Source organism: Cynoglossus semilaevis, chromosome 8 (assembly GCF_000523025.1).
Source record: "Cynoglossus semilaevis isolate Cse_v1.0 chromosome 8, Cse_v1.0, whole genome shotgun sequence".
Classification (NCBI taxonomy): domain Eukaryota; kingdom Metazoa; phylum Chordata; class Actinopteri; order Pleuronectiformes; family Cynoglossidae; genus Cynoglossus; species Cynoglossus semilaevis.
In genome coordinates this window covers 17424965-17436828 of record NC_024314.1, presented here as the reverse complement: position 1 = coordinate 17436828, position 11864 = coordinate 17424965, and the positions used below count along the sequence as shown (strand labels likewise).

General features: G+C 39.2%; 2 protein-coding genes across 2 annotated transcripts in view; one reads left to right on the top strand and one right to left on the bottom strand.

Moving 5' to 3' along the window:
• lin7a (lin-7 homolog A (C. elegans)) overlaps window positions 1-6480 on the bottom strand; it is a 34765-nt gene extending 28285 nt beyond the window's left edge. The window contains exon 1 of the mRNA XM_017034858.2: window positions 5911-6480. Within this exon, the coding sequence (XP_016890347.1) occupies window positions 5911-5947 (37 nt within the window). The 5' untranslated portion in view covers window positions 5948-6480. The remainder of the gene's footprint in view (window positions 1-5910) is intronic.
• Window positions 6481-10086: 3606 nt separating this feature from the next.
• Window positions 10087-11864, top strand: part of acss3 (acyl-CoA synthetase short chain family member 3) — a 30166-nt gene continuing 28388 nt past the window's right edge. Inside the window, exon 1 of the mRNA XM_008315371.3 lies at window positions 10087-10622. Within this exon, the coding sequence (XP_008313593.1) occupies window positions 10309-10622 (314 nt within the window). The 5' untranslated portion in view covers window positions 10087-10308. The remainder of the gene's footprint in view (window positions 10623-11864) is intronic.

The following is an 11864-nucleotide window of genomic DNA, read 5'->3' as shown; positions in this document are numbered from 1 at the left end:
TTTGTGTACTTTTGGTAAAATAAAAATGATAATGAAATTGTTTGAACACTTCTTTTATGAAGTATTCGTTTGTCTGACACAAAACATATTATTAAGACAATAATCAATGGCTTACACTTCAAGTACATTTTGATTGGCTCCCAGATGAATTATAAATATAAACACAGATAACGATGAAGAACAAATCTCGTTATTGTTGACTACATCAATAGCAGTAAATTATTTTTTACCTCATTATTGTGCAGTGTTTTAACTCAAAATGAAGACCATAAAATCCCAGCAGTACTTCAAAGTAAAAAGTAAATGAGTGTTGAGAATTACTCCAGACCATGAATACATTTATAAATTCACCAAAATCAGAATACAATTAGCATAAAAAAGGAAGAAAATGTAGGAGAACGCTGAGTCGTGATAACAAATGTAGCCTTTTCACACAGTGGCCTGAAGTAACTTTTAACTATTAAACTCAACGAAAACTGTGAACCAAGCGAGTTAGGCTAGTCTTTTTCACGAAAATACATAAATGTAAAAACCAAAAAAATCATTATTAAAAAACAATAGATACACTGGAAATGGAACATTTTATCACAGACTCATAAACAGACTAATAAAAAATAAGAAATGGCAGTAAGATCTTTTTTTTTTTTTGGACCAATCTCAAAAAAAATCTGTGACAAATTCAAGAAACTAAATGTCAGTCAGTTGCCTGTTACCATAGGTAGCGCGGCGGAGCTTCTCTTGTTTTGCTTTGTCCCTCATTTGGTTATTATTCATCCTGCTACATGGACGGAATTAAAATAATTCCCTTGTCAAACTCACTGGAGGCTGCCGGCGTTTTCCCACTAACAAGCATTAGAACTAGACCAAAAATAAAAACAGGAAGAATGTGGAGGAACTCTCAGGGGAATCACAGAAAGAGAGAGTGACTCATATCAGTTTTGTGGCTGATGATTGGTCCACAAAAAAAACAAAGATCCATATTCGTCCTGGTGGCTTATTTCCCTCACACTGGCTGGACAAAGGTCATCGTCATCATCCGCTGGTTACAGAGGAGACACGGAGCTGAACAAACCCTCTGTGACACGTAATGAAGGTTTTCCACAAAGCTCCTCGGCATCGTCGCAGCCTGGCGGCGTTCCAGAGTTCCCAGCATAATTCATCTGTTTGTAACAGGGGCTGAACTTTACCTAATCCAATTGGGTGTCACATTCTAAACAAACAAGCATCAAACTGCAGCAGTAGCGGAGAGGAACGCTGCAAATGCCGACTTTGACTGGGAATAAAAACATCAAATATGTTTTTATTCCCAGTGAGAAAAAAAAGCAAAGAATTTTTTTTGTCAAAGCCAATTGTTCTAAACCAAATCCTCGGAGCATTTAGGAACTTTTTTCTCCCGCTGATATCAGCCAATAAACCCACATTAGTCCAACGTAATGAGAGAGAATTAAAGCAACAATTTTCTCCACTAAACCAAATAAATTCACTCTTAAAGGCAACAAATCCCCTGAAACTACATCTAATGAATCACTCCTGCAGGGCTAACAGTTCCTGCAGCAGCCTGTGGTGAAACGTTAAGAGGAAAAACAGAGTGCGCTCTCAGAGAATGTTTCATTTTTTTTAGTAATTAGTGAATGGTGTTTTACTCTTTGGTAAAAAAAAAGTTAAATATGTGCTGGCGTCTTTTTCAAATAATTTGCGCAGCAATTTTATTGGATAGTCTGGTTGTCACTAGAGTTCTCTTTTGGCTACTTATTTGGCTAATATTTAGTTATTTTGGATGTTATTTTATTTCCTTGACATTTGTCTCCAGCTCTTGGTCATCTGTGACCTTGGTCTCTCATACCATATCAGTACTAACCTCTATGAGTAATGTCAGCCTGCTGGCACACCTCTAATCCTTAAGATCACAGGTGTGACTGAGAGCATGTGATACACGTCAGGTCTCAGAGCAGAAAACAAGGACTGGAAAAACACAGCGTCGCTGTAATTCCTCCAGTCGTCAGAGAGAAGGCTGTGAGCTACATGGAAAACTGCTTAACTCGACAAACCTCGACAGAAACAGAACGTAGAAAGTTATACTTGAAGAAGTATGAGCTTCACCTTGAAGTGTTCACACACAGATTTGCAATCACAGCTGAAACAGAACCAGTCACAGGTTAAAGCTACGCTGATTTTAGATGTTTAGTGCAGCGTCTTGTTTTTGATATTTTTGGAACCGTCGTAATGTCCTCTTCAACTTTTTCTTTAACACGTGTTGAAATAAAATGATACACTTCCTGCATATATTGTTTGCTGAACTGGTTCAACCCCCTATCTGAGCATCTTCTCATTCATATTCTCATCCATCCGTCCAATCATCTGATATATATCAGCAGGTCAGGCTATTAGATGTAGATGAACAACATCCCCAAGGTTTACATGTAAGGATGGTGACATTTGCTCACAGTGATCATCTCATATCTGAAAGAAAATGTCCTTTATAATATGACCAGAGCTGGACTTTAATGATGGGGAACTGTACTAATGGTACTAATGGTACTAATGGTACTAATGGTACTAATGGTACTAATGGTACTAATGGTATGGATATGTAGTACCGGTAACAAATGGGAAGTTAGTCACAAGGTGACTCAGCTACCATAGCAAAAACATAGCCAAAAATGTCACTACTACCCTCTGCAGGATCAACATTACATCACACTGTAAGAACAGTGTAGGTGCTGTAGCAGCAACAAATTAGCAAGTTAGCAAATGTTAGCCAAAAGATGACACTGCTAACTTTGCAAGATAGGCACAGCTTAGGAATTGTTAGCAATTAGCCACAAATCCAAAGTTGTATCTAAAGAAAGACCTAGAGACTTTAGCATGATTAAAACTACTGACGTAAACATTAGCATTGTAGAACTACAACGCTACAACTAATCTATGAAGTGGATTTATAGCATGGGGAGGGGCACTTTGAGAGTTACTTTTAGAACGCTAGCAGCAGCAGCAAGAAACAGAAAATTACTGACAGGAGCTTAAAGAGTTGAGTTAAAAATAAAACCAGCTTTCCTCACTTGGACAAAAAGTTGTGTTTGACTTTACTTTTGACATCGTAGCCATAATGTAACTTAGAGGTGAGTATGTGATGTATGCAAATAGTATCATCTTAAAAATGTGTAATTGAGTTATATTCCCAAAGCAATGTGGCAGGCCAGATATTACTTGGTGCTGCCTGCTGAAACGACGGCCCTAGAGGTTTGAACACAAGTATTTGACAACAGTGACACGTACACAGTGTCATCCTCCAGAAGAGACGTTGTTCTGTGCTGAAATGTCAGCTCTACGGGCGGCTCAGATGAGTTTTGTGATAAGAACAGAGACGTTTAAAACACATCGACCTTGATCGGGCGTCTGCTTCCTGCTTATCACCATCATTTCCTGCCACAATAACAGGAAGAGCAGTGTTTTCATCCTGCCGTGACCTACAGAGTAAAGTGGACACCAGGCTCAGACAGCAGCCTGTCTTGTTTTTGCGCCCTGGTAGAGCCCAACAAAACCAGCTTTTCACAGACAATTATAGTATTTCCAGCAAAGAAGCAGCATCTGAGGGAGAGGGACGATAACGCTGCCGTTCTTCCAAGACTATCATTACCACTGTTTGTGTCTTTACAGCTGCTGACTGGTCAAATTCATGCCACAGCATGTGACAACATGAATCACGCCCCCGGGCAAACACACTGAGGTCACATCTGACTCAATAGCTGAAAGATCTGGCAAGCATTTTACTTTTGTAATTTTTGAAAAAAAAAATGTCTCCACTTCCCCCCACCAAGACGTCTACTGCCCATCCGCTGCAGCAATCTGGTTTTATCAACTCTTCATCCATAGTGAAGCACTCATGCAAACAACACATGGTGCGGAGGTGAAGCTCGGCTGCACAAAAGCAATAAACCTGAGCTGGGAACAAATTGCAATTGAGCATGAGGACAAGAATCTAATTCCCTTTTTCCTTCTTTCATTTGCCCCTCAGAAACTGATCGATTGAACCGAAATCACTGGGATTCTCCCATTTCAAGTGACACCTGTCAGATCATTTCCCACATCATAACTCATGCCACCGGTACCAGTTATTTATAGGCTTGTCAGGAAGCGACTGGGAAATGAGTCGGACTTTTTTCAGCAGAGAGGAGAAATAGCTGCAGGGCATGGCTTTTCTCTATTCCTGACAACATGTGAGCCTTCGGTCAGATTATATTTCACACGTAGATGTGCATTTGATACTGGGATATTTTTTAAAGTTGTGATCCAAATAGACTTTTATATTAAGATTCAAAGGTCGAGTACTCTAGATTTTTGTCACTAAAGAGCTTTTCTAAACCTTTTTTTGTATTTCTACCGTAACATTTTAGTTATATTTGGCAGCATTACTTATTTTTACTTACTATTTATTTTTGGATCATCTTTTATATAAGATTTAGATGTTCCTTGGCAAACACATTTGGGCTATTTTTTACTTTCACTTTTACTTTTTTTTTTACTTTCTTTTTAGATGTTTTCTCCATATTAGCATTTAGCGTTGTGCCGACTATTTTCTAATAATTTGGACCCTTTTTAATTACTTTGGTAAATCCTTTGCTAATGTCCTAGCAATACCAATTTAATAGCTAACCTACAGCATTTTTACATTATTTTAGAAAAAAATGTAAATACATTTTGTAAAATGAGGCTATCCTGATGTACAAACCAAAGTTACTTATTAGCTAGCTGTGCTGGTAGCTGAATTTTGCTTTTGCGTAAATAGAAATAGATCATTTTTGCTACATTTTAGCTAGCGCAACAACATATTTGCTTATTTGTCATGTTGTAGGCAAATACTTTTGAAAAATAACATGACCTATATGCCTGAAATGATACATTTGGCTTGCAAAGTTGACCATCTGTTCAGACTATCCAAATTCAAAATGCCATATAAGATATTTCTAGAACATTTAGCCTCATTTAGCCTTTGCTACAACTTGACCACTTTTCAGCACACTGACGAACAAATCCTAACTTTACTTCCTTTCTGGTACTTAAATAAATAATAACAAATAATGCTACTGTTGATCGCTTGTACTTCCAGCATAGCTAAAAGATCTGTCCACTGCCCAGCGACATACTGTAGGATTAACAGCGCTCCCATCAGAGCGACATTATTAATAACGTGAGAGAATTCACCCTGGAGGCTCTGAGATTAGAAGATACACAAATATACATGTTGAAATCCCACAGGCTCTGACTGCACATGCTGCCGTGCATTCAGAAATCTCAGTAACATTACATGGTAAAAAATCAAAAAAGTGAGAACAATCAAACAACAAACATCCAGATACTGTTTGCAAAAAAACAGGCAATAAATCAAATCAGCAAAAGTTGCCTTCAAAGTGGATTTCTCTTTTCTATTAAATACTGCCTGGAGCTTTTTGTTCACTCTGTGTGTGAACAGATGGAGAGGAGGGAGCTGCGATGTGACGAGATAATAATAATAAAAACAGAACAGGTTGTGTGTAGATGTAGATGTAGAATGAAAAGAAGGCGCAGTAGTGAGGACTCTGGTGAATGATGGCGAAAGGGCAGCACAGAAAGAAAGGAAGGAGATGAAAGAAGAGAGTAGAGGAGAGGAGAGGAGAGGAGAGGAGAGGAGAGGAGAGGAGAGGAGAGGAGCGCACCATTCTGCACGCACGGACTCGATGAGGTTGTTTTCAGTATATAGTACATGGAAGCGGGCAGAACACGCATTCTTAAACAGATTCCTGTCAACGAATGGTTGCTAGGTTTTTGTTGAAGTTTTTTTTTCTTTTCAAAAGCAAACAGGGCAAACTGACAGTTAGAATAAGAAGGAAAGGAAAAGGGGAAAAACCCGCGTGTAGGGTGTGCGATCCTTACCTCGATCTAGACTGAGCGGCTGGACCACTGTCGCCATGACTGCTGCTGAGTGGAGACTGAGGGGGAGAAGAGAGAGAGAGAGAGAGAGGGGAGAAATGAAGGAGCTGCAGCGGTAGGAGCATCACCAGAGAGAGAGAGAGAGAGAGAGAGAGATTGGGAGTGGCTTGAGGAGGAGGAGGATGGAGGAACCGTCCACCTCCATCCTCCTCCTGTCTCATCACCTGCCACTGTTCTACTCACAGGGGATGAAAACAGACACACACTATTAAATATATGTAGGGCATCATATTAAATTGATTTGGAAATTAAATCAAGCAACACCAGTGGGACGCGTGTATTTACAGTAGTGAATATATACTGTATGAACATGCTGTGTGTTTATTAGAAAATACAAATAGTTAACAAATAAGTAGCACCTTTTTATTATTTAACAATAAAAAAGGATATAAGGTTATAAAAAATAGTTGTTGACAAATATTTACATTTGTTAAACCTACCTTGTCCAGTTGCCCTCGATGTAACTATTTTTAAGATGACCTGAATGACTGAGAACCTACACAGACACAATAACTATAACCAACCCTGTAGCCAAACCATGGATATATAAAAACGTATTCTGTGAGATTATTGTTGTTTTCAAACCAAATAAAGACACTGCTTCCAAAACAGCTGCAGTAGAAAAAAAATACTTAAAAATACATGAAGTGAGTGTCCATGTACACCTTTGGCTACAGAGTATAACTCATAAATCAAGAGGGCACCAGGAGCCAAATCGACCTCCACCTCACTGTGGAATAATTTATCACAGACTGAATAAAAAGTTTAAAAAAACAACAACTATGAATCAGTGAAACAAACCAAACCAGCAGCTGTGAAATATATTTTCTTCCTCAGTCCACGTGCTCCTGTGTTGGCACGTGTATAAACACTTAACTGTGTGTAATCCATTCATCCAATACTGATGCAGAGATCAGCTGATTGCGTCCAACCTAACCATTAAGGTTTATCATGAACCACTGGGCCATGATGCTGATTGTCTCCACACACTGGATTGCCTTCAGACTGATCAGGACTGAATGATGGTCGTGGAGCGTGACTTTAAAGAGCTTAAAAAGGGGGGATTAATCCTTGTGTTTATTTGCCATTACACAGCTGAGTCAAAACCACTGGCCTTTATTCATTTCCTGTGAAGGACTGGCGTATGATCCTCAGGCTCCAACGTCCACTGTAGTCTCACTAATGCTTCTCCCGAGGCACAGTCAGGTCCAGAGCAAACAACAGCGTCACATTAACAGACCAGTGCTGTTGACAGTGTGCTGTAAGGACCGTCCAGACCGCTGTATCTTCATGACACAGGGCACTTTGTAGAATGGGAATAATAAGTACTAGCAGTAGTAATAGATGTAGTAGTGATAGTCGTGGAAGAAAAAGTTGTAGTTGTAATAGAAGTAGTATCACGGTCCGGCTGTCGCGCCCTCAGTGCTTTGTGGGTTTTTAATATTCTACTGTAACTGTATTCTTGTATTGCAGCTTTTTTCTGGGTTTTTGCGGAATATAAAAAAAAAAATCCAATATTTTCAAGAATATAAAAAAAAATTCAATATTTTCATTATTTCCATCATAAAAATAAACATTTTCTAGCCTAAGAAGAAAAAATTGACAAAAATAATAAAAAAAATAAATGAAAATACATTTTGTAACACACACATACAGGGGTGCATACAGGTAAATGAGATTTGTGAAAGTTTTGTTAATTTTTTTCCCATATTTCACGCCCTACGATGCCTCCTAAAGGGTTAATATATATACGTAAATAATATATCTGTGCATCTCTTCTTCACGGCCGTTCGCCTATCAAGGGCGGTCAACAAAAAACAGTGAAACTGATTGTACGGTCTCAGAGAGGAAGGTGATAATTTCATTCCAAATAGAAAATATGAACTCAAATGAAGCTCTGACACCGCTGTAATGAGTTTGCATCTTCACACCACTCATCTGTTTTTGAAGCCCTTCTTTGCTCGAGTGGAATCCTTTTTCACAAATCAATTTATTTGCAGTTGGACGGCTTGAAGGACACTGCAGCATAATCCCACCTCTTTGAACTGTATTCTGTGCCATATGGACAGATGCCTGTAATCTCTCAGTGCTCTCTCAGTGCTCTCTCTCTCTCTCTCTCTCTGGCCTTTGATTTAAACAGTTTATATGAGTATGGAACTGCAGGACAATGGACCATGGCCAGTAGTTCACAAGGACGTATGAACAAAGCCAGCTCCTGCAATTTAGCTGACCTTCAAGGTTTACTGTTTCATCAAACACAAACTAAAATAACATAATATATATGTTATATATAATATTAATATTTTTAAATTATTTTTTAAAATTATATAAATTATATTTAAATTATTAAATTAAAATAAAATTGTTATTTTCAATTTTAGGCCATGCAGCTGGGAGTTTATTTTGTTATTGTTGTTTTTTTTATGTGTCACCAACCCTGGAGAGCTCTGGCTCTAGGGAAGGTGTACCTCACCGCTGACTAATTGCTTGAAAAAGGGATTAAAAGAGAAAATACAAACAGAGGGCAGTGACAGAGCACAATGAGCTTTCAGTCAAAGAGTCATTGAGAAAAATTAGATATGTTTCATTTACCTGTGGTTTATTTTTAAAGGAGATTATTCATACTTTTTTTTATTTAGTGTTATTTTAATGGCTTGAAAGTCTCCTCCACACTATCTCCGTCTTAACGAGCTGCACACACTCATCCTCACAGGCGTCTAAGATTAACCACCTTTTCTCACATCCATCCTTCACTTCTCATCACTCCTTATTCAGCTGCGATGCCGTGTAATTGCTCTCTAAACCATGAATAACGACGACTGACAAAATCCAAACTCTGGAGCGAAAGCCTCTGCATCTAAAACACATTTCAGATGTAAATCTGCAGCTGTTATCTTCAAGCTAATGTAATTACCATCCATGTTCAGTAGTAAGAACAAAAAAAAATCTCTCAGATAAATTGACTGCTTCGCAGACATCACTTAAAGTCGGAGACATTGGCAGCGTGGAGGAACCAGATTTGGATTCCGGGTCTGATTGGACTCCCCAGGACAGGATTAGTTAGTGCCCCGTTCACGTCCTTCTTCAGAGTGTAAGAGTGATACATATTCTGCCAAGAGCTTCTCACTGCTGTTAAAAAAAGAGTTAGAGCAGTGTCTGCGCTGAGCAGTGATTTAGTGAAGACCTTTAGGCCAGAAAAATTATAGCCTGAGAGGAGACAAGAGGAGGAGAAAAGAGGAGAAAAAAGAGGAGTAGAGAGGACGGAGACGTCTCTCTTTCTGGGGGGTTTGGGAGTGATGAATTTACATAAATATAGATTACATGTTGCCTGCTTTGGTGGAAAGTGATGAAACGTGAATCAATACTGAGTTACGAACAAAACAAAACAAACATTACATCATGTCGGAGAGCAACGGGATAAATGGCAGCTGCTTTGATGAAATTTCACACACAGCGGTACGGATAAAAATAAGAAATAAGGACAAGTTTATGATTGAACTTCTCAAACCAAATATGTTTTATTATTAATCCATTGTCTCTAATGATGTACGTGTACGTAGAACAGTGGTTCTTAATTATTTCCTGTCATGTCCCCGCCTTGAGGACAGAAATGTTTTCACGTTCCTCTACCCAACACCCCCACAAATTGAAATACAATTGAGAACTGTAAGCTAAAAAAGATGGCTAATAGTTAGCTAGGAAAAGCACAGAAATAGACAAATAGATACACGCAGTATATTGTTATGATATCGGCAGCATATTTAGCTAGCTAGGCTAAAGTAGTATTAAATGAACATACAATTATTCCCAAATATTCCTAATACGGTAAACAATAGTGTCATAACATTCTTCTTTGGGACGGCATGCATTCATTTTTGGACAGTTCATATTATATTTCACGACAGCCCTGTCCAGCACTGTGAAACGTTTTGACTGGGAATTCCAGGAAATTTGGTCCAGTCACTGGTGAGACCAAAAACTGTTCCAGAGACAAGAACCTGTTGATTTTGTTTCATCACACACAAAAATTATGATTTTTGTGGTCTTTATTGTGCTTTACTGTCTGTGAGAAAAGCGAACAAGGGGGCGCTCTCCGAGAACAATGGTGGGAGGAGGGGGGGATGATTGTGTGTGTGAGACAGTTGTAACTTGAAGAAAAAGGAAATCGATTACATCCAGTTCATAGTTCAATCTTCAAGTAAATGGGAAGAATCCTGCAGAATTCTGCACTGCCTTTAGGTGGCTGCAGGTGACGTCAGCGGGGTATTAACACTCCGCAGGAACGAGAGAAAACATAGAAGAGAGAGAATTTATAAGAAAGGATTTTTAGAATCTTCAGACATGCATTTCCCTGTGCGACACATTCTTCGTCTGAGTGGACAGAGGGGCAGCGGCGGCCGGAAGTTGTGTAGCGTTGCTGCTGCTGCACAACAACAACAACACAAGCTACATCTACAACAACGTGTCTCGACAGCAATACCATCGCAAATCACGCACATCTGCAGAAACTATGCGACCGACAACTTATACAGCCGAACCTTCGCCTCAGCCAAGGACCATCCGGAACAGTTCTGGTCTGACGTGGCCCGGGACATACACTGGTTCCAGCCCTGGACGCAAACATTGCGTCTCGAGGATCCGGTTTTCCCAAACTGGTGAGTGTCAGTGTTGTAACAACAACAACAAGAAGAGTAAATGCACGAACAACACCAATAAACACGATCATATCCCGTTGAATAACTTTGTGAAAACCATTTGGAAGCTCGGACGCGAATGACAACAATTCCCAGAATTCCTCGACTTTTCAAAGTCAGTACACGGTGGGGAAAGTTTAGCTACTCCGTGTGCTGAAGCATAGTTGCTAAGTCCACTTGTTTTAAGGACATTGATTCGTTTGAAAAAGTAAATATCCGCTTGTTTTGTCTTTCTGTTTCTGTAATCATAAAGTTCAGTTGCTTGTTTGGTTTTATTCCTGTTCGAAATCACGGAGCCATTAACAGATATTACGAGATATATATGATAGTTTATCAACAACAGCAGGTATCAAAATACCTTGATAATACTTAAATACTAATACTAAATACTGCAGTCAAAGTCAATCACCAGACAATAATAATTAATCAAACTGTGTTTATTTTATGTCGTCTTATCATTGACAGTAACTCGCTTTTTCTCCTGTGCGCTGAGAAGCAGGACGGAAGTCTTGGCATTTCTTATTCTGCATCCATCATTTTGACGAGTTCATTTTGTGGCAAAAGCCAAACCTGCCTGAGTCTGGTTCAGACTGGCCCAGTCTGGTCCAGACTGGACCAGACTGGGCCAGTCTGGTGTGTCTGGCTTGACCAGACTGGACCAGTCTGGCCCAGTCTGGTCCAGTCTGGTGTGTCTGGCTTCAGAACAGCAGAGAGCAGACACCATCTGCTCACACTGTGGCCTTATCAAGTGCATTGATTTAGTGAGTGCTGCTGCAGGAGACGTCTGTATTCAGTATGTCCTCGTCTGGAACTGGTTTCATCAAGTCAGGCTCTGTGTATAAGTGAATAGACGACTCTATAACAACAAAAGTCCACAGAGCTTTTTATCTTTCCAGATGACGTTTTAAAAGTCCAGACCAGGGGTGGCAAACATACGGCTTGTGGGCCAAAACCGGCCTGATAAATGGTTCAATCTGGCCTGTTTGAGGAATTTTGAGAGTAAAACAAAAACGCACATTTTATTAAATATTTTTTAATAAACTTGTAATTCTTTGCATGAAAACGAAGGAAATAAACATGGACTTAACGGTTTCTAAGTCACAGAAAGATCTTCTGTCTTTTTATCCACATCCATTTATCCATGTTACACTAATTCAGATTATTGTACGTTCTTACAGATTAGATTAGTGTTTAAACTTTGGC